Genomic DNA, 22,860 nt, shown 5'->3' on the forward strand with positions numbered 1-22,860 from the left:
GAGGGGGATGGAATTTCGTTCTTGTCACCAAGACTGGAGTGCAATGCTGCGATCTCGGCTCACAGCAACCTCTGCCTCCCAGGTTCAAGCGATTCTCCTGCCTCAGCCTCCTGAGGAGCTGGGATTACAGGCATGTGCCACCATGCTAGGTAATTTTTGTATTTTTAGTGGAGACAGGGTTTCACCATGTTGACCAGGCTGGTCTCAAACTCCTGACCTCAGGTGATCCACCCCCCTCAGCCTCCCAAAGTGCTGGGATTATAGGCATGAGCCACTGCGTCAGGCTGAGAAATCCCACATGTTCTCATAGCTCACTTATGCTTATCACTACTTTGAAATTATGGTCATTGTTAGACTCATCACTAGATCTTGTTATTTAATGCATTAATAATGAAGTCTATGTATTACTAAATTATACACTTGTTTTTTAAATATTTTGGTAACTATATTTCAATATATTTGGTTTTGTTTAGAATCCAATGTCTTTCATTTTATTTTATGCATTTAAAACACTTCCCGAGAAGGGATTCATAGATTTCACCAGCCTGCCAAATGGGTCCCTGCAACTATAAAGGCCAAGGGTGTCTGCTCCAGATCCTCTGGTAGCCCAGGCCAGCTATTTCACCCCTTACCCTCCAAACCTGCCTCCAACTTTTGCTTTTCCTGTCCTACTGCCTCCTTCCTCTTCTCCTGTGGGACTCCCAGGCTACCGAAAACAAATCCCCCTCCTTCTTCTCCTCAGCATCCCAATCTGCCCACTGGAGGGCTTGGATTAAGTTGGTCTGTAAGTTTTAACACTCTCTGACTCTAAGTAGAAGAGAAATGGAGGTCACAGGAGGCATTTTAAAAAAATTAATCTTTCGGTTGGGCATGGTGGCTCATGCCTGTAATCCCAGCACTTAGGGAGGCCAAGGCAGGCAGATTATGAGCTCAAGTTCGAGACCAGCTTGGCCAACATGGTGAAACCCCATCTCTACTAAAAACACAAAAATTATCTGGGCATGGTGGCTCACACCTGCAACCCCAGCTACTTGGGAGGCTGAGGCAGGATAATCGCTTGAACCCAGGAGGTGGAGGTTGCAGTGAGCCAAGATCACACCATTGCACTCCAGCCTGGGCGACAAGAGCGAAACTCCATCTCAAAAAATAATAAATAAATAAAATAAAGAATCTTTCTGTCACTTTCAGAGGAGTGAGACAGTAAGGATACAGACAACCCATACTCCAGGCTTTCCTACCTGTCATACCAACTGTAGGTAATGCTACTCAGAAACGAAGCTGTGGATGATGGATTCTGAAAGACACAAAAAAATTGAAAAGTAAACCAGTTGGAGACAGGAACTGCATGGGACTCTGAAATCTGAAACTGATTTTTTAATGATATAATGTTGTGCTAGAAACTAGATATGATGTTAAAGTCAGCTTATCAACATGTGTTTATTTGGAGACCCTAAAGCCACTAGTAGAATGATAATCAGATTTTCTGGCATAGATACATGAATGAGTTAACTATGCTGACAATTGGCAGGTGAAAGTAAAAGTCAGCATATTAATACTCTCATCACTATCTGTTTCCTTGTCATAAAATGGTCTTGTGGGGCCTCCATGAGACTCAGACTTCTTAAAGTTATATTCATTAAGATATCATCCAATTAAGTAACATATGAGATGGGCATATTTAGAATCTCACATTTGATGACTCATTATTTTCTGAAAATGCTGAAAAGATCAGGATCAGGATCTGGAATCCATAGGAGATGAAGAACAGGCAGGAGTAGGCCAGATTAGAATTGTCACCCTATGAAGAAAAAAACAAAGAGGAAAAAATGAGCCTTTTGTCCAAATGAAGTCTACATGGCCCGTATATATCAATGCTTGTGATTAAAGCCTATGATCAAATCCCACTAGTACAATTCGATCCCGGAGCTCAGTTTGATGTCATTTACTCTTAGAAGATGCCCCGTGGTACCTCCTCGTGTCATCCACTCTTTTTTCCTTACCTGCAAGAGTGTCCGGATCAGAGTCTGAAATTGGAAAGTGCCACAGAGTATTGAGAGAACCCAGAATAGGGACAGGAACCAGGAGTTTTTCTGTATACACCATTGTCTGCTGTATTGGATCAGCAAAACCAGGAGCTGGAGAGAAATTCACATGATGTTCTGAAGAATACTGCCACTAACCGAGGACTCAGGGGAGAAGGATGTCAGAGGACATGGGAAGAAAGAAAGGAGGGCTGAGGGAGGAGACTGCCGTGACTAATCTGGCCAGGTAGAGAGCACACAGATGTCAGGTTGAACATTTCCCCGCCATGACATCCAGCTTTTTCTTTCAGTGCCTCATCTCTCTCCATGGACCACACTTGAGTGGGATGCTGGCCAAGAACGTAGAAGGTCACTATCTATCTGCATTTTAGTGGAGTTACTTTGGGAGCTAGAAAAACCTTTCCAAGATGCACGAAAATTAATTTCAGACATTACGGTAGTAAGGTCGGAAGACAGGTTCTAATTAATTAGGTGCAAGGTGTCCGTAGCTTGATTTTCTAATATAAGATTAAGCAATTAATTTTTAAAAATTGCCCTATATCATCTACTTTAGATATAATAAATTAAATGTTGATTTCCTAGACCTAGTGCTGTGCTCCTAAAACAACATTCTGGTGGGGAAAGAGCCATGATTTATAACATTTGCCCAGCGAGGATTGTGCCAAGCACATGGTCTAAAGGGACCACTGCTACTGAGACCCAGCTGACACTGCTCTGCCTGAATGTAGGTTTGCAATTGCCAGACATTCTGATTTTTCAATAAAGTTTGAAAGTTCAAATAATTATGTGTCATTAGTTGCCACTGAATTGATGGCAATTAATTAAAGTGTTATTTAAACACTGTCTAGGCCCATCCCCCGAAAAAAATGCCTGCAGGAGAGACATTAGTTTTTTGATATCAAGTTTATAGAAACTCTAAGCTCACTGATCCATTGTTTAGAGTCATCAATCAATTTAAAAATACTTTTTACAACATTTAAAATATTCTTTTACATCAAGAATATTAGCTCTCCTCTGTGACCCTTAGATGGCAAGATATGTGGACATAAGATATACATCTTAGTCATGAAAGCTAATACTTAACCTAGGGAGAAGGCTCTATACATTAATGCTCAAATGAAGATGAAAAGCTAAAATTAGTTTCACCCCATTCCAACCAAGCTTTGCCTCACTATGGATCCTGTGAAAAAGACAGATGACCTTGGAATTAATTTCATCCCCAAAGAGTACATTTCAGCTAGATGCCTGTGGGTAATGAAAAGGGAAACACAGGGCAGAAGTGGTGATAGGTCTTACCCATGTGCCTAGGTAGAGGCTTGGATTGGTATATCGAACAGCAGGGACTGTGGCTTGTCCAGAGTCTTCTGTGAGTACAAGGGCCAGCTCTATGGCTGCTAGAATAAGAAGAAAACCAACAAATACCTGAGAAGGGAAAAAGACCACTGTTAGGAGGATATCATTCTTTATAAGGCTCTTAAAACATAATGGTTTCCAGTGATGGATAAGAAAAATGGTATACAGCGATTCAGATAACACAATAAATATTTCTGGAATGAATGGATACATACAGTTCAAGTGATAGAATAATGTTCAAAGTATGCCATGATCATTGTTTTTGAGGAATGCTGAGTGTGAAGTTTTAAAATATGTCTGCAGACTTTTTGATATTCCTTTCTTCAAAGAGCAGAGCTTAATTCCCCCTCCCTTGAGTGTGGGCTGGGGACTTAGGGATGTACTTCTGGTGAACAGAAAATGGCAGAAGTGACAGTGTGTGACTTCCAAGGCTAGGGCATGAAAAGCAATGCGGATTCTTTCTCCTTGTTCTCCGTCTCCGATTGCTCACTCTGGAGGAAGCTACCAGTTGGGTCATGAGAACACTCCAGTAGCTCTTTGGAGAGGTCCGCTTGGTAAGGAACTGAGACCTTCTGCCAACAGTCAGTGAGAAACTGGGGCTTCCTGCCACCAGCCATGTGAGAGTCATCTTAGAAGCAGGTCTTTGAGCCCTAGTCAAGCCTTCACATGCCAGTAGCCCCAGACAGCACATACTAACTTCAACCTCATGAGAGACCTTGAAGCAGAACCTGGGTAAGCTGCTTCCAAATTCTTGACCCACAGAAACTGTTAAGATTTAAAGAATCCTTTTTTAGCTGCTAAGTTTTGGGGTATTTTGTTATACGGCAATAGAAGGTACTAGGTTTTAAAGGCACTATTCCGTTTCTTAGGCCATAGGTTTTTTGTTTTTGTTTTGAGACAGAGTCTTACTCTGTGGCCCAGGCTGGAGTGCAGAGGCCTAATCTCAGCTCACTGCCACCTCCACCTCCTGAGTTCAAGTGATTCGCCTGCCTCAGCCTCCCGAGTAGCTGGGATTACAAGTGTGCGCCACCACACCTGACTAATTTTTGTATTTTTAGTAGAAACAGGGATTTCACCATGTTCGCCAGGCTGGTCTCAAGCTCCTGACCTCAGGAGATCTGCCTGCCTCGGCCTCCCAAAGTGCTGGGATTATAAGCATGAGCCACCACACCCAGCCCCAGTCTTGATCCCAGATAATGCCAGTCAATATTTGTCCTATGAGCTCAGAAGACATGATGATACACATTATACTGTTTTAAAGGCCCACATCCCCACCTATCAGGAGGGAAAATTACTGCCTCCACTGAGGAAATATACCAGCATCTTAGCCACCAAAACGAAGATATTTATGCGGCACCATCTCCCCTCCCTTCATCCTTTTATGCTCCTACCCATCTACTCTTATTCATTCTTTTAAGTCTCATTTATCTGGAATGTCTCAGGCAGAGATAATGGGCCCTTTGTAATGAAAACCAGCCAAGGAAGGAGATGAATGCACCTTTACTTTAACTAACAGGATCAGTGCTATTATTTAGTAAGGAGTAGAGTCAGAGGCATGTTAATAACTGGAATGCATTTTTTCAAGTATATAATACGCTACAGGGTGTTTTCCCCACAAGATACTATGCGGTTTTGGAAAAAAAAAATAGCTTTATAGGTGGTACGTTATGGTTGCCTTTAGGTAAACTAGGAGGTAAAATAGAGCAAGCTAGAGCTAAGGCACCTGCCGTTGGAGATGACTAGAGGATGCTAACCAGCAGCCTACTCCCCAGGCTAGGGAAAAGGAGGGGGCCTTGCCACAGACTTATATATATTAAACTCATACAATGGATTTGAAATACACTGAGCAATTTATATCAAAAAAGACCGGTTAACTTTATAAATAACTTCTACAAAGTAATTTTAAAAAATACTCTAATAACTCAATGCAAAAGAAGAGTATATAATATAAATGGATTTTTTAAAAAACACAAAAGGCTTTAAAACGTATGAGAATATGCTTAACCTCATTAATATGAGAATACAATTTGAAAGTATAATGACATACCACTTTTGCCTAACCAATTAGCAAACATCAAAAAATGTGATACAAAGTTGGTGAGACCGAGGAGAGCCTCTTTGGAGGGCAGTTTGCACTGTCTATAAAAATTATGAGTTCACGTATCCTTAACTCAGTCATTTCATTTTTTTGAATTTATCCTATAGATGCACTTGAATACACAAGTATATACAAAGCTGTGGATTGCAGCATTGCTTATGATGCAAAATATTAGAAACCAATGACACTCATGGCATATAGGGCACATAAATTATGGTACATTCAAATAACAGCATCTCAAGGAATCATTACAAAGAAAGAAGCAGACCTTTTGTGGGATTGAGCTGGTTGTCTCCTGTTAATGTGGAGGGGACTGACTTCATCCTGGCTTTTTGATACTTCTACATTTGGAGAAATTTTACATATTTCTCTAAGATCTTCTACCTAGATACTTAAATCTTAAAGCCTTAGCCATTTTTACAGTCCAGCTCTTTAATTTTCCCCCACCTTTTCTTTCTTTTACTTCATCTTTTTCTTTTTCTTTCTTTTTTTTTTTTTTGGTATGGAATTTTGCTCTATCACCGAGGCTGGAGTGTAGTGGTACGATTTCAGCTCACTGCAACCTCCATCTCCCGCGTTCAAGCGATTCTCCTGCCTCAGCCACCCAAGTAGCTGGGATTACAGGTGTGAACCACCATGCCCAGCTAATTTTTGTATTTTTAGTAGAGACGGGGTTTCACCATGTTGTCCAGGCTTGTCTTGAACTTCTGGCCTCAGGTGATCCACCCACTTCAGCCTCCCAAAGTGCTGGGATTACAGGCGTGAGCCACTGCACCTGCCCCTCCCCACTCCTTTTCAATAACACGAGTGTGAGTCCATCCTGTCTCCAAAGCCTGCCTTATTCCAAAGCATCCAGTTCTAGGGACTCTTTCATCAATGCCTGTGACTTGTGGCCCTGATGAAAGTTATCCATCCTTGCAAATGACATCTGAGGAGGTGTCCCACTCAGAGGCTCTCTCCTCTTCCTTCCTCTGTGGATCTATTTATTCAGGAAAGCCCTAATTTTTCCACTAGTCTCAAAGTAAAACTACCCACTTCTGCAGAGAAGAGCACAGTGAAGAATGAAGATAAGGTCTAGGAGAAGAAACAGCAGACCAGATTCATGTTCTCTCCAGCCCAGTTGTGTGTAATTAATGATGGATTTCAGAGATAGAAACACTGCAGCCTCTAGCAGCTGCAAGAACTTTACAATACCCTGAACCTTAGCTACAAACAGCATATGAGCTAGTTACGGAGAATGAAATCTAAGAGGTGGTAGAAAACCAACTGACCAAAGAATAAGTAACAGTATGACTCAGGGCTCAGCATCTACAGAATACCCAGGCCTCTACTCTTCCTACCACCTGGGATGCCTGGGGAACACATCTGGAAGCCTTCCAGTGTGGATCAACCATTCCTGGAAAAGTCAGACCTGACACATAGAAGACTAGAACAACCAGTCCCAGAACAATCGGTTTCATAAATATGGGGAGGAATCTTGGTAGTCCTGCATGCAGCTCCAGCAAAATTCTCCTGCCAGTTTTTGAAGGCTGTCTTGGAAACTGCTGGGGAAAGCTATGATGTAACACAGCAAACCACTAAGTATTTCAGTGCTTCACAAATCATAGATTTATTCTTAAATTACTCCCTGAACATGCAGCCTGAACATGTGTTGAGATGAATATATTAACTCAATTTCAGTCTGGGTAGTGGCGGAATCCTTCCTTTTTCCCTCCCTCCCTCACAGGATTTTTCTTGTTTTACAGCTCTGTATCCTGCCTCGATAGGTTCTCATTGTACCTATTGGGTTGATTTTGGGGGTTGGATATGACTGAAGTCTAATCAAAGAGGTTTCAGTAACCTTGGCTGCTGTATATGACACAATAGATGCCTCTGGCTATAGATAAGTAGATACAATCTCGTTGGTGTATCTTTAGGATTTAGAATCTAACTTTAAGAATAGGAAGTAAAAAGTATAAAGATGAAGGATTATTCCTACTTTGTGGGATTGGGGGGCTTTTACTGATTAAAAAAACTCAATTGTTCAGGTGAACGGTTACACTATAATGCACTTCACTGATTTCCTCAGCCCCTTTTAGCTCTGTTTTACCATGACTCCCTAATTTGTTCGTTACTCTAACATTAATGGAATGATGTTTTGTATTTTGTCGCATCATGGTGGTATCAGTACGAGTTTGGCTGCTTAGGTACAAATGAATAACATATCCATCAAAAAAGAGAAACACGCAGATTTTTATGTACTAAAATGGAAGGAGCTCTAAGTCACAGAAAAGCACATATGGGACACTAGCATTTGTGTGAAAAAAATATATGTACGTAGCTGTTTGTAAAAGCGCAAGCTATTTCTGGAAGGAGATACAAGGAACTGGTATCAATGGTTATCAACTAAGACAGGAATGAGTGACTAGAGTACTGTGTACCCTTCTGTCCTTTTCTATTTTGTTTTATTTTATTTTTGAGACAGGGTCTAGCTTTGTTGCCCAGGCTGAAGTGCAGTGGTGTGAACATGGCTCACCGCAGCCTTGACCTCCTTAAACTCAAGTGATCTTCCCACCTTAGCCTCCCGAGTAGCTGGGACCACAGGCACATGCCACCATGCCTGGCTAATTTTTAGAAAATATTTTTTGTAGAGATAGGTTTCACCAAGTTGGCCAGGCTGGTCTCAAACTCCTGGGCTCAAGCAATTCTCCCACCTAAGCTTCCCAAAGTGTTGGGATTACAGGCATGAGCTACTATGCCCAGCCCCTTTTGTACTTTTTGAATTTTGTGACCCTCTGAGAATTATCTGTTCAAAAGATAAGTTAAATACACTCACACCCCCATTAAGAAAATAAGGAAGTGATATGAATAGACAATTCACAAATGAAATATACTTAACAGATTAAAAAATCAACTGCATTAGTATTCATAAAAATGCAAAGTAACTCAATGAGATGTCACGTTTGCACATAAAAGTTGAAAATAACTCAGTGCTGACAATGGTGCAGGCACATGCACTTTAACACATTGTTGGCAAGAATCTATGTTGGCAGTCTGCCTGGGCGACAGAGTGAGACTCTGTCTCAAAAAAAAAAAAAAAAAGAAAAAAAAGGAGTGAAATATCGATACATGGTACAGCAATGGTACACCACAGATAAACCTTGAAAACATTGTGCCAAGGGAAAAAAGCCAATAAAAAAAGACCACATATTATATAATTCCATTCATATGAAATGTCCAGAACAGGGAAATCTATAAAGAAAGAAAAGAGATTTAGCAGTTGCTAAGGATAACGGGAATGAGGAGACGGGGTTAAAGAGAATGAAATGTTCTAAAATTGACTGTGGTGAAGTTTGCACATATGTGTTAATATACTGAAAAAAACGGATTTTTTTTTTTTTTTTTTTTTTTTTTTTTGAGACAGAGTCTGAAGCTGGAGTGCAGTGGCGTGATCTCGGCTCACTGCAACCTCCACCTCCCAGGTTCAAGTGATCCTCATGCCTCAGCCACCTGAGTAGCTGGGGTTACAGGTGTGTGCCACCGCACCAGCCTAATGTTTTTTTTTTGAGATGAAGTCTTTCTTTGTCACCCATGCTGGAGTGCAGTGGCATGATCTTGGCTCACTGCAAGCTCCGCCTCCCAGGTTCAAGCAATTCTCTGCCTCAGCCTCCCAAGTAGCTGGGATTACAGGCATCCACCACCATGCCCGGCTAATTTTTGTATTTTTAGTAGAGACGGGGTTTCACCATGTTGGCCACGCTGGTCTTGAACTCCTGACCTTGTGATCCACCTGCCTTGGCCTCCCAAAGTGCTGGGATTACAGGCATGAGCCACCACGCCCAGCTGAATGTGTTTGTATTTTTAGTAGAGATGGGGTTTCACTGTGTTGGCCAGGCTGGTCTGAAACTCCTGACCTGAAGTGATCCACCCACCTCAGCCTCTCAAAATGTTGGGATTACAGGCGTGAGCCACAGCGTCCATCCTGAATTGTATTAAATGGGAGAGCTGTATGATATGTAAATTATATCTCAATAAAGTATTTTGTAAAAGAGTTAACTAGCTTTTATTAGGATGGGATATTGGTTTGCTCATTAACCAGCTTCTTCTTGGAAGCTCCAGAAAGTGGAAGAAGCCTCCTAACTTGATTGCTTCTAACCTCAAACAATGACTCAAATCCAACGGTACTGAGAATGTTGTTAAATGTGCAGAGTTGTTCAATGTTCAGAATATTCAAAGTCTAACATACGTTTCTTTCCTTTTTTTTTTTTTTTTTTTTAAGAGATGGGGACTCACTATGTTGCCAGGCTGGCCTCTAGTGATCCTACCACCTCCAGCTTCCAGAGGAGCTGGGATTACAGGTGTGCACCGCTGAGTTCAGCTCTAACATACTCTTAAATCTACCACTATTCCTAGAATGCATTTAACACCAACATTCAACAAATGTTGAATTCCATCTGAGTGTTTGAAACATGCTAGGTCCTATGATGGGCACTCAGGTCAACAAAGGAGACAGTGACCCTGCCCCAAGCTCTGAGACTGTTCTTTTTCTAATCAGAATCCAACAAAACCCACAACCAACCCCAACCTCAAAGTGTCAAGGTGACGACCACTTCCTTTGGCCAAGCTCTTTCCTCCTTTTAAGGTTCCAGATAACCTGAGTCATTGTTAGGTATGTTCGTAGAACAATGGAATCTAGTTTGCCTTTCTAAAAACCTGTTGAAAGATAAGGACTGACAGAGGCTGGGTGCGGTGGCTCACGCTTGTAATCCTGGCACTTTGGGAGGCCGAGGCAGGAGGGATCACTTGAGGTCACGGGTTTGAGACCAGCCTGGCCAATACGGCAAAATCCCATCTCTACTGAAAATACAAAAATTAGCTGGGCATGGTGGCGTGCACCTGTAATCCCAGCTACTTGGGAGGGATTGAGGCATAAGAATTGTTGGAACCCAGGAGGCAGAGGTTGCAGTGAGCTGAGATCATGCCACTGCACTCCAGCCTGGGCAAGAGTGAGACTCCATTTAAAATAGTAGTAATAATGATAATAAAGACAGATAGAAAAAAAAAAAACTAGTGAAAGGAAGCAGATGGAAGATTTTCTGAGATAATTTTACTACCTCAAATGGGGGTCTTGGGTTCCCACAAGACCCCTCCCTGAGTGAGTTGGTGCAGCTGGCTGAGGGCTCCTCCCCTCCTGGCCCCTCCTGGGCCTCTCCCACAGACCTGTCCTTTCTGTTATTTCCATACTCGTGCTTGTCACTGTGCACACTCACTCTTCCTCCCTCTACTGTGAGTGATCATCCTGACTCATCGAATACGTGGGGAAAATGGAAACCTTATTTCAGATCCAAGTTTTTGAAGATGAGTGATAGTTGGATTGCCTCAGTGGGGATGGAGATCCATTATCTAGTTCATTTTCATGAGGTAGGTGCCAACTGAATTACAGTCCACCGATTTATTAGAGCTGTTTAAAGACAGGTGATCCCGTGTTCATTTCTCGAATGCTATAAAGATAATTTGATTGATTATATGCCCTTTGTGTTTAGGGAACCCAATATCCACAAGAATTAAGAGTCACCATTCTTATGCAAAAATCAAAGCTACTTTGATTTAAGAAATGTGGCAAGGGACCCATGAGAATTAGGGTAGATGGACAGAGGGAAACCCAGAACCTGGCTCTACCTGAGATAATGGCACCTGGGACAGCTGCTTAAAGACAAGGAACAGGACACTAAACACCAAGAAAATATCTCCACTGTACACCAAGGAATTAGAGTTCAGAAACAGTGGTGTTATTTTACCTGCTTAGCGAGGTAGAGTTTGGTGATAGAGGATCTCTTGGTCCTGGATTTATACACGTGGAGAAGCTGCCAGGGGGCCAGGAGCCATAGGAAGCCCAAGGGAATCCACACCAGAACAGTTTGCTCAAAACAAAGTGGCAGGTCTGCCTCTGGACTGTCCAGGAATGAGGAATTCTGGAGACCAAAGGGGAAGGATTGTTGTATACATGCATTGTGAAGACAGAAAACCATCCTGCACCACATCTCACTGCTTCCAGACAATTTAAACTCAACTCCATATCCATATCCAGCCTTACCCTTTAACTATCCATATTTTCCTATTTGTGCACATTGATACAAATTCACCATTTAATGACAAATGTAGTTACTTTCTGGCCAACCCACCCTCTAAACACCTGTCTTCTTGTGATTCTCAGTGAATTTCTGTACCAGCTATCCTGAGTAAACCTCACACTGCATTTGCCAAATTATAGGATGAAGAAGGGCTGTTTCCCAGTTTAAAGGAGAGAATAGTTCTCTGGGATATAAAAAATTATTCAAGTTTCTAGCACTAACTGAACTCAGTGGCAGATATTCAAACATGCAGGCGCCATGCAGGGAGAATGCTTAGTCACACTGTAGCATTTACCCTCTGATGGCCCAGAGCGCTTACATTAAAAACCTGTCCAATTTCAGCACAGCAGGGACAACAGCATTGTTGGACAGAAGGCTTACTACCAGCAAGTTTTGTGCAGTCTTTGCATTCTGCGATAAATGGAAGTGTCTTGTGAAGTGGAAGTTGGGGGGTGGGAGGTGGGCACCAATTCTTGTCTCTGAGTCACATGAGTGTAGATTTTTCTCTTCCCATAAATAGTTAAAATTTGTTTTATATGGTTATTTGTACAGACTCTTCAAAGAAATGGTTGCGATGCCATGACCAAGAAAGTTGGTCAGGTAGTTAGTACTCAGAAAGAATTCTCAAGAGATGGCCTGTCTAGATACTGCAGCCCATGAAGACCCACCTTGCCGTGGTATACACTCCTGACCTTGAGGGCCTTGGGACCCAGGTCCTTTCTAACACACGAGGTGCTGCCCAGGTGCTCTGCTATCTCATCCTTGCCCCTCTCACCTCTACATAAGGTTATCAAATGTTATAATTCAGAAGAATCACTTAAGATACTTAAACTATTAATTGCCCCAGGTTATTCTGATGCTGAGGCTAGGAGTTTGCAGATGACACTGTCTCACTAAACCCTTACCAAAATCACTAAATCTAAGGTCCTTTTTTGTTTTCTATTCCACTAGACCTTTGATACTGTTGATTGGCCTTTATCTTGAAATTTTTTGCTATCTATGACTCCATAATGTTCCACTGTTCTTGTTCACCCTCTAAGTGGTGACTCTTCTTTTCCTTAAAAACAGTGTTATCCGACTCCAGTTGTTCAAAAATTATTTCAGTACTCATGATGCCCAAAGTTGCATCCCTAGACTCAACTTCTAGTCCATATCATTAGTTGCCAGTTCTTCTAGAACTTATCATTATCATTTCAACATCAACATGTCTCAGCAAGACTCAGTCACGACCTTCTCTTCCTTCTACTAGCAAAGTATGCAACAACAATTCTCCTTCCTCACACTGATAAAATTGGAAGGTTTTTACCTGTTTCTTTTTAGAGAAGGCAATTTTGCAACTAGCTAGTACAAGAGTCTGAGATAAAATAAACATATGTCAGAATAAATTGCATTACCTTTCCCAGATCTTATATCCCTTATATTCTCTGGCGATATTATGAATTATGCTTTCTAAAAAGCCTGAGCTTTAGACCACTGCACCTCTAACATTTCTGGATCTTGTTGGTGGCCACCCTAAGTTAACTAACTACCACTTGTTCTGAGTCTGAGAAGAGTCAATATGAAGATAAATGTAATTTCTCACCCAAAAAGTAGAGTTGCAGAAGTCCTCCAGCATGATTCCTGGACTGCGTCTGGAACGAAGACTCGTCTATTAATATGACTGTGTTGTTTCTTCTTTACTTGTTTCCTCAGAGAAGGTGGAACAGGAATTATCTACCATTCTGATGTTCTGTGTAAAGGATGACCTTTCATCCGAACCATTTAATCGTTAACCTTGCCTAGATGCATGTTACGTTGAAACAGTGGATGGACATGTGACTAAAAAGCCCTAGGGACAGGGAGACTCACCAGTTCCCAAAGTACAAGAGGCCTCTGGAGGAGTGGCCGTATATGAAAGGAACCACTGAAAGATGTCAACAGAGCTGGCCAACAAGTCAGGAGTGCACACTCTTTCATTTTCCTAAGGACATATGACCCACAAAGGGCAGCATCAGTGGAGGGGCAGGCACCCCTAAATGTGCAGTTTCGCTTCTGTTGTAAGATCTTAGAGTTTACAGAAATGTGAAATATCCTTCTTCCTTCGATTTTTAATTAAAAATAGAGAACCTAAAACATGGTTTAAACACGATATAAACTTTGTGTGAAGAAGTCAGGTTATAAAATAGCTTATCCAGTGTGAGCCTATATGTTATATACATAATATAGGCTTTCAAAAGGTCTATTTGCCTGAGAGGTAGTATGCCAAATGGGAATGAAGCCTTTGCCAGACATTGTAAATATGATGTCATGATAAAACATCAGGGCCAGAGGAGGGGGTGATTCTGCAAACAGAGTGGTGGCATCAGTCGCCAGAAACTGTCATCGACCCAACCTTTTATTTTTTATTTTTATTTTTTTTCGAGACAGGGTTTTGCTCTGTTGCCTGGACTAGTGTGCAGTGGTGCCATCACGACTCATTGCAGCCTTGACCTCATGGGTTCAAGCGATCTTCCTGCCTCAGCTTCCTGAGTAGCTGGGACTACAGACACATGCCAACAAGCCCAGCTAATTAAAAAAAAATTCTGTAGGGACGGGGTCTTGCTATGTTGTCCAGGCTGGTCTTGAACCCCAGGCTTCAATAATCCTCCTGCCTTGGCCTCCTGAAGTGCTGGGGTTACAGGCATGAGCTACCATGCCCCACCTGACCCAACCTTTTGTACTGTCATTTAAATTGCTTAAAGAACCAAGCAGTATGTGACCATGATATCATGAAAAAAGTACACATAACCACCCATGCAGTATCCTAACTAAAAAAACTGGCCCTAAATCTGGTCAAATTCTAGATCTAACTACCAGATTATAAGAAACACAGGAACATGCTAAAGGACTCCACGGGAATGCAATTGTCAAAATCCAGGATGTGGGAGAGTCTATGGTGCAAATGACTCCATTTCTTAACAAATAAATTAAAAGAAGGAAAGGAGTTGAAGGAACTTACAAATTAAAAGAGAATCAAGAGGCATATCAGCCAAATGTGGACTGTATGGACCTTGTTACTGATTTTAAAAGTCAAGTATACACACACAAAAAATGAAAAGGCAGCATTCAGAGTGGGAGAAAATATTTGCAGACCATATAACTGACGAAGAGTTAATATCCATGATATACTATAAGGAACTCATACAACTCAATAGCAAACATACACAAACAAATAAAAAAAATGGGCAAAGGACTTGAACAGACACTTCTCCAAAGAAGACATATAAATGGCCAGCAGGTATATGACAAATGAATCAACTTTACAAGTCATCTGGAAAATGCAAATCAAAACCACAGTGAGATACCACCTCATACCTATTAGGATGGCTATTATGAAAAAAACAAGATAAGTGCTGGCAAGGGTGTGGAGAAAAGGGAAACCTAGTATACTGTTGATGGAAATGTAAATTGGTCTGACCATTATGAAAACATATGGCAGTTTCTCCATCATTTTCCATACCACTCACCAGAAGAGCCAGGAGACGTGCTGTGGAACTAAGAGATCTCAGTTGGGGTAGGGTGCACCTTTAGGCTGCATACTTCTCTTGGCACGGTGGTAGGACTCGGGGTACGGGGGGAACTCTTGGTAAAACTTTGAGGAGTATAACGTCAAGGATTAACTCTGAAATTTCTAGTTAGGTATCTGCAAGTAAATTTACTTGTATACGAGGAAGACAATCATCAGATTGACTTACATGAATAAGAATCAAAACAGGGTTTGTAAAGAGAGGAGAGGGAGAAGGAAAAACGCAAAATCAATCTTGGAACAGTGACTTTTAAATTTCTTTTCCCGGGTAGAATGATCAACTGGAGGCCATCACAGAAGCCAGTCTGAGATATCTGCTCTTGAAGCCTAGCTGGGTCATCAGGGGAAAAAATGTGTTATTTGTGGACCCTAAAAGGCCTTGAGGTTTGAGCTGTAGAGCGTGCAGAAAGGTTGTCTTTGTGTAATGTCCTCCAGCGTCTTTCCATTGGTCCATGCACCTTAGTGAACTGCGTTATTTCCCTTGATCAGTGTAAGCAGGGTTGGGGTGGAGTAAGAAGGGTGGGAAGAGGCACAAGTCTGAAGGGGAAGGGGTGAAATGGGATCAGTCTTTGGGCCTCAGTTTCCTTATATATAAATGAAGAAGACTGCAGGTTTACATCACACATTGTATCATAAGACTGGGTGGACACAATGTGTCCTATTTCTCTTCACAGTACTATTCTCAATTCAAAGGTCAGAGAAGGAGCAGTAGAAGTGGTAGCAGTAGTAACAATAATAATTTAAATGACAGCAGTAAACACTGAGCACTCACTATGTGCCAGGCACTATCATAAGTTCTTTACAAACAATCTCTCTCTCTCTCCTTTTAAAGTTGGGTTTACTGAGGTAAAATTGTTTTTCTTTTGAGACAGGGTATATGGCTCAAGTGAGCTGAGATCCGGCCACTGCACTCCAGCCCGGGCTACAGAGCGAGACTCCGTCTCAAAAAAAAAAAAAAAAAAAAAAGAAAAGGGCTAGAGTGCAGGCGCATGGTCACAGCTCACTGCAGCCTCGAACTCCTGAGCTCAAGTGATCCTCCCACTTCTGCTGCCTGAGTAGCTGGGACCACAGGCGTGTGCCGCCATGCTCGGCTAATTTTTTTTGTACTTTTTGTAGAGAAAGGGTTTTGCCTTGTTGCATAAGCTGGTCTCAAACTCCTGAGCTCAAGCAATCTGCCTGCCTCAGCCCTCCCAAAGTGCTGAGATTAAGAGGCATGAGCCACCACACCTGGCTGAGGTATAATTTATGTAGAGTATAGATTCATCCTTTCTAGGAGTATGGTTCTCTGAGTTTTGATGAGGCAAGACTGACAGCCCTCTAGCCTCACCACACCTCTTTCCCACTCTGTCCTACATCCAGACAAGCTGACAAGACAGCATGGGTGCTCCCTTCTTTAGCACCAGTGGGAAGTTCAAACCACGCACCCTGCCTGCACATGGAAGACACTGCACTCCAGCCCACCCCCTAACCACCATAAAGACCCAAGCCTGTCACCCTTCCTGTTCCCCCAAGTCATTTTAAGCTCTGCTTGGGAGCCTGCCCTGCTCTTTCCGGAAATCTTTTCTCTTCTTTTCCTTTTTTTGCTTTTTTTTTTTTTTAGATGGAGTCTTGCTCTGTCACCCAGGTTGGAGTGTGGTGGCGCAATCTCAGCTCACTGCAACCTCCACCTCCTAGTTCAAGTGATTCTTCTGCCTCAGCCTCCCAAGTAGCTGGGATTACAGGCACGCACCACCAAGCCCGTTTAATCTTTGTATTTTTAGTAGAGACAGGGTTTCGTCACATTGGCCAGGCTAGTCTCAAACTTCTAACCTCAAGTGATCCTCCTGCCTCGGCCTCCCAAAGTGCTGGGATTACAGGCATGAGCCACCACACCCAGCCTCCCGAAATCTTCATTCTACAGATAGTAAGTCTTTTCATACTCTTCTGTTGTGTGTGCATCATCAGTCTTGACATCTGAAGCAAATTTTGGATGGTAAGGACCATCCCACCTCTGCAGGGTGATCACAGCAGATAGTAAGAAAGTAATGTGTAATAAAAAATCTTTTCAACTACATTTTTAAAACCATTGTGATCTTACATAATCTTTGTTGAAAGACAGATAAAATAAAACTTAGGACTCCCAATATTCTTTCTTGAAGAGTTTTTATAGGAATCTAAATTTGAAGAATTTACTCCAGGAATACTGAATACCTGTTTTCCAGCTCTCCTGTTTTCAGTGAGAGTCTTGTGGAACTAATTCCTAGAAAGGTAACCCACGAGAGATTATCTGTTCAAAACAGCAGTGACTCCTGAAATATGATAGTCTACATCCCTGTAAATTCAATCTCAATCACACTGTTTAAGAACAATGTTGGAGGTATAATTAACATACAAACAAATGCATAGATCTTAGATGTTCTATTCAAAGAGTTTTGACAATTGTATATACTCAAGCAAATTGTATCCCAAGCAAGATAGATTAAACTATTTCAGGAACAATGTAAGAATATATAATAATAATCTCAACCAGCAGTATAATAGTATAATTTCATTTATTCCTTCTAACTTTTGTACTTTTGTTTTCTTATGTTTTACTTCTACATATATCATAAATCCTACACAACATTGTTATTATTTTTGCTTTAAATGGCTAATTATATTTAAAAGACCTATATATGCACACAAACATAATTTATTAAATATAGAATGTATATAACAAAAGTACTTAAAATAGGTCTTTTATATGTACCAGATATTTATCCTTTCTGGTGCTCTTCATTTCTTCCTGCCTTTGGCCTGAACAACTTGTTTAAGAATTTCTTGGGGCCGGGCACAGTGGCTGATGCCTGTAACCCCAGCACTTTGGGAGGCTGAGGCAGGCAGATCACGAGGTCAGGAGTTCAAGACCAGCCTGGACAACATGGTGAAACCCCATCTCTATTAAAAATACAAATATAAACTGAGTGTGCTGATGGGCACCTGTAGTCCCAGCTACTTGGGAGGCTGAGGCAGGAGAACTGTTTGAACCCAGGAGGCGGAGGTTGCAGTGACCTGAGATCATGCCATTGCACTCCAGCCTGGGCGACAGGGTGAGACTCTGTCTCAAAAAATAAAAAAAGAGAATTTCTTATAGTGAGGGTCTACTGGAGACACATTCTTTTAGGTTTTGTCTGCATGAGAATATCTTTATTTCACTTTTATTTTTGAAGGGTATTTTCACTGGATATAAAATTATAGTTTGAGAAGTTTTTTTAATTGTTATTTGCTTTAACACTTTTTTTCATTTTGTGAATATGTAGTGTTTTCTGAGTATCTATCTCAGGAGGAAGTTAATAAAGTGAATTAAAATCTGTATTAGAAATTTAAATCATTTAATGTAACCCTTAAATGTATTCAAATAAAAAAGAAATTAGAATCATTTTAAAACAAGCAAGATTTTTACTTTTTGTGCTTAAAACATTCTTTTTATTTTTCTATTTATGTATTCATTTATTTTGAGACAGAATCTCTCTCTGTTGCCCAGGCTGGATGGAGTGCAGTGGTGCAATCACAGCTCACTGCAGCCTCACTCTCCTGGGCTCAAGGGATTCTCCCACTTCAACCTCCTAAGTATCTGGGACTATAGGCACACACCACTATGCCCACCTAATTTTCTTTTTTAAATTTTTTTGTAGAGCCTCAAACTCCTGGGCTCAAGCAATCCATTCGCCTTGGCCTTCCAAAGTGCTGGGATTACAGGCGTGAGCCACAGTGTCTGGCCAAAACATTCCAAGTAATCAAAAAAAGAGAGGGTGGAGAATCTAAATGCTCATCAAAACAAGTTGCTTAAATTATAAAATATGTACTCATATGGAATATTGAATGAGAAAAGCAAGTAAGGAGCCAGGAAGTCACAAATCTTACCTAACAATAAGTAAAAATCTGAACAAATAGAGAAATCAATAACTTTTCTTAGATCTGTAGAGAGGTGAGGTTACAGGGCAAACTGAAGAGATAAACAAGTGAATATGAAAAAATCACAATTTACTGGCACAGAACTCTCAGCAGGAACCAGTGCGAGGGCAGGAAAACCTGAACTGTAATTGAATTGCCGGAGGCTCAGTGTACACAAGTTTGAGAGAGAAAAATTCCAGAGTGACTCAGCCATAAGGAGGGGATGATCTCCACACTTTCATGAGTTTACCTATAGGAATTCAAAGAGGTTCTCAAATATTGTTTTCTTTTTATTAGAGAAAAATCTCCTCCTGCTTCCATGCCCCTGGCAGAGGGGATAGGAAAAGTAAACATTTGAAATATACCTGGACACGGTGGGACTCGGTGGGTCACGTCTGTAAGCCCAGCACTTTGGGAGGCCAAGGCGGGCAGATCACGAGGTCAGGATATCGAGACCATCCTGGCTAACATGGTGAAACCATGTCTCTACTAAAAATACAAAAAAAAAAAAAAAAAAAAAAAAAATTAGCCGGGCATGGTGGCGGGCGCCTGTAGTCCCAGCTACTCGGGAGGCTGAGGCAGGAGAGTGGCGTGAACCCGGGAAGCGGAGCTTGCAGTGAGCCGAGATGGCACCACTGCACTCCAGCCTGGGTGAAAGTCTATTTTAACAAGATCCTCAGGTGACTTGTGTGCATATCAAAGTTTGAGAAGCACCTGTTTAGACAACTTTTAAAAGTAGGATTATTTTGTTATTATAAGGTACTCGCACTACCTGTGAAGCAGCACAGTGTTCTTTGAAAGTGGACTTGGATTCATTGTAAATGTGTATTTAAAACTCTATGGTTGGGATCCTGGGCACTTTGGGAGGCTGAGGTGGGCAAATCACGAGGTCAGGAGTTGGAGGCCATCCTGGCCAACATGGTGAAACCCTGTCTCTATTAAAAATACAAAATTACCCAGGCGTGGCGGCGTGTGCCTATAATCCCAGCTACTCCAGAGGCTGAGGCAGGAGAATCACTTGAACCCGGGAGGCGGAGCTTGCAGTGAGCCGAGATCGCACCCCTGGCACTCCAGCCTGGGTGACAGAGCAAGACTCCGTCTCAAAACAAAACAAAACAAAACAAAACAAAAGAAACCCTATTCTTCTCTTCTAAACAAAGTCTGCCCTTGGGAAAAACTGTTTAAATAGAGCCTAATGCTGGTGATTAATAGGAGCCTAAATGATGCAGGAGAAGGGAAATAACAACTCCAGTCTCCTCTAGCCTTCCACATGAAAACTGAAAATACCCAGCTGCAGCCCACTCTAGCCATCATATCCCACCTAACAGGATCGGGGTAGATAGGAGGAACTGAGAAGCACTTGTGAAATTCAGTTTAGAGACACAGGTTTACTAAAAGATTGAGACCTCTTCATAGAACTATAGAACTCTTCCTCTCCCCCTCCCCCACTGTATACCAGGTTACTAAAGGTCTAGTTACAGCACTTCCTTTTACCCCATATATCCCGTCCAGCTATGAAGAAAACATTGCTAGGCATACTAAAAGAAAAAAAAAAAGAAAGGCTTTAAAGAGACAGAGAGCAAGCATCAGAACCAAATTCAGATATGACTGGGATGTTGGAATTATCAGACCAGAAATTTAAAACAACTATGATCACAATGCCAAGGGCTCTAATGGATAGACAGCATACAACAACAAATGGGTCAATGTAAGCAGAGAGTTTAAATTCTAAGAAAGAACTAAAAAGAAATAAATACTAGAGATCAAAAACACTGTAATAGAAATAAAGAATGCCTTTGATGGGCTTTTTGGTAGACTGAACAAGGCTGAAAACAGAATCTTTGAGCTTGGAAATAACTGCCAAAACTACAAAAATAAGTAAGACTATATAAATAGAATCTCCAAGAACTATGGGACAACTACAAAGGGTATAACATATGTGTAATGGAAATAGCAGGAAGAGAATAACCAGAGAAAGGAACAGAATAAATATTTGAAGCAATAATGAAAGAAAATTTCCCTCATACTAATGTCAGACACCAAATCACAGATCACAGAAGTTGAGAGAACACCAAGTAGGACAAATGCCAAACAAACAAACAAAAGCCCTACAACCAGGCATACATATACAAGTTGCAGGAAATCAAAGATAAATTCTGAATGAAGCCCGGGGAAAAAGACCTTACTTGTAGAGGAGAAAAGATGAAAATTATACCCAACTTTTCCTCAGAAAGCATGCAAGCAAGAAGAGAACGGAGTGAAATATTTACAGTGGTGAGAGAAAAAATCCACTAACAGCATTCTGTACCCACAAAATGATACTTTAAAAGTAAAGAGAAGCCAGGCACAGTGGTGCATGCCCATAGTCCCAGCTAATCAGGAGGCTAAGGTGGAGGGATTGCTTGAGCCCAGGAGTTTGAGTCCAGCCTGGGCAGCATAGTGAGACTCTCTCTCTCTCTCTCTCTCTCTCTCTCTCTATATATATATATATATATGATATATTTAATTATATAGTATATTTAAAAGGGAGAAATAAATACATTATCAGACAAACAAAGACTGAGGGAATTTGTTGCCAGTAGACCTGCCTTGCAAGAAATGTTAAAAGAATTCCTATAGAGTAGTGGTCCCCAACCTTTTTGGTACCAGAGACCAATTTTGTGAGGAATGGTTTCAGGATGAAACTGTTCCACCTCAGATCATCAGACATTAGATCTCATAAGGAGTGTGCAGCCTAGATCCCTCACATGCACACTTCACAATAGGGCTCACACTCCTATGAGAATCAGATGTCTCTGCTGATCTGACAGGAGGTGGAGCTCAGAAGCCTGCTGCTCACCACCTGCTGTGTAGCCCTAACAGGCCTTGTATCAGTACCGGTTTGCGGCCCAGGGGCTGGGGACCCCTGCTTAAGAGAGAAGTAAAATGATATAGGTCAGAAATTTGGATTTACATAAAGAAAGGAAGAGCACCGGAGATGAAATAAGGTAAAATATATTATTTATTTCTAATTGACCTAAAAAATAGCAGTTCACTCAAAATAATAATAGCAACAATGTATTCAATCATGCATATTTCTGTGTATATTTTTAAATGCTTATGTATAACAGAAATAAATGACAGCAAAGACACAAGGGATGGGAGGGAGAATTAGGATTATTTTGTTATTATAAGGTACTTGCACTACCTGTAAAGCAGCATAGCGTTCTTTGACAGTGGACTTGGATTCATTGTAAATGTGTATTTAAAACTCTATGGCTGGGATCCCAGGCACTTTGGGAGGCTGAGGTGGGCAAATCATGAGGTCAGGAGTTAGAGACCATCCTGGCCAACATAGTGGAACCCCATCTCTACTTAAAAATACAAAAATCACCCGGGCGTGGTGGCACATGCCTATAATCCCAGCTACTCGGGAGGCTGCTGCTCACCACCTGCTGTGTAGAGGCAGGAGAATCACTTGAACCTAGGAGGTGGAGGCTGCAGTGAGCCGAGATGGTACCACTGACTCCAGCCTGGCAACAGAGCTAGACTCCGTCTCAAAAAAAACCAAAAGCAAACAAACAAACAAAACCTCTAGGGCAACTGCTAAAAATGTAAAAAAGAAAAAGAAGAAGTATAACTGATATGCTAAGAAAGAAGAGAAAATGTAATCATATAAAATAGTCAACTAAACTACAAAAAGGAAAAAAAGAGTGGAAGAAAAAGTAGGAACAGAGAACAAAGACAACAAAGAGAAATAGTCACCACAAACATGGTAGATACTAATCCAACTGTATCCATCATCATATTAAACATCAATGG

The 22,860-nt window shown here is 41.4% G+C and overlaps 1 protein-coding gene across 1 annotated transcript in view; it reads right to left on the bottom strand.

The window, feature by feature from the left end:
* The window catches only part of LOC105478408 (ATP binding cassette subfamily C member 2), a 63,730-nt gene extending 47,674 nt beyond the window's left edge, over positions 1–16,056 (bottom strand). The window contains exons 1-6 of the mRNA XM_011735679.2: positions 13,186–16,056; positions 11,271–11,444; positions 3,339–3,464; positions 2,001–2,135; positions 1,691–1,798; positions 1,239–1,294 (exon numbers count right to left, since the gene is read on the bottom strand). Coding sequence (XP_011733981.2) covers positions 1,239–1,294; positions 1,691–1,798; positions 2,001–2,135; positions 3,339–3,464; positions 11,271–11,444; positions 13,186–13,218 — 632 coding nt within the window. The 5' untranslated portion in view covers positions 13,219–16,056. The remainder of the gene's footprint in view (positions 1–1,238; positions 1,295–1,690; positions 1,799–2,000; positions 2,136–3,338; positions 3,465–11,270; positions 11,445–13,185) is intronic.
* Between the last annotated feature and the right edge of the window lie 6,804 nt (positions 16,057–22,860).

This window comes from Macaca nemestrina, chromosome 9, assembly GCF_043159975.1.
Source record: "Macaca nemestrina isolate mMacNem1 chromosome 9, mMacNem.hap1, whole genome shotgun sequence".
NCBI lineage: Eukaryota > Metazoa > Chordata > Mammalia > Primates > Cercopithecidae > Macaca > Macaca nemestrina.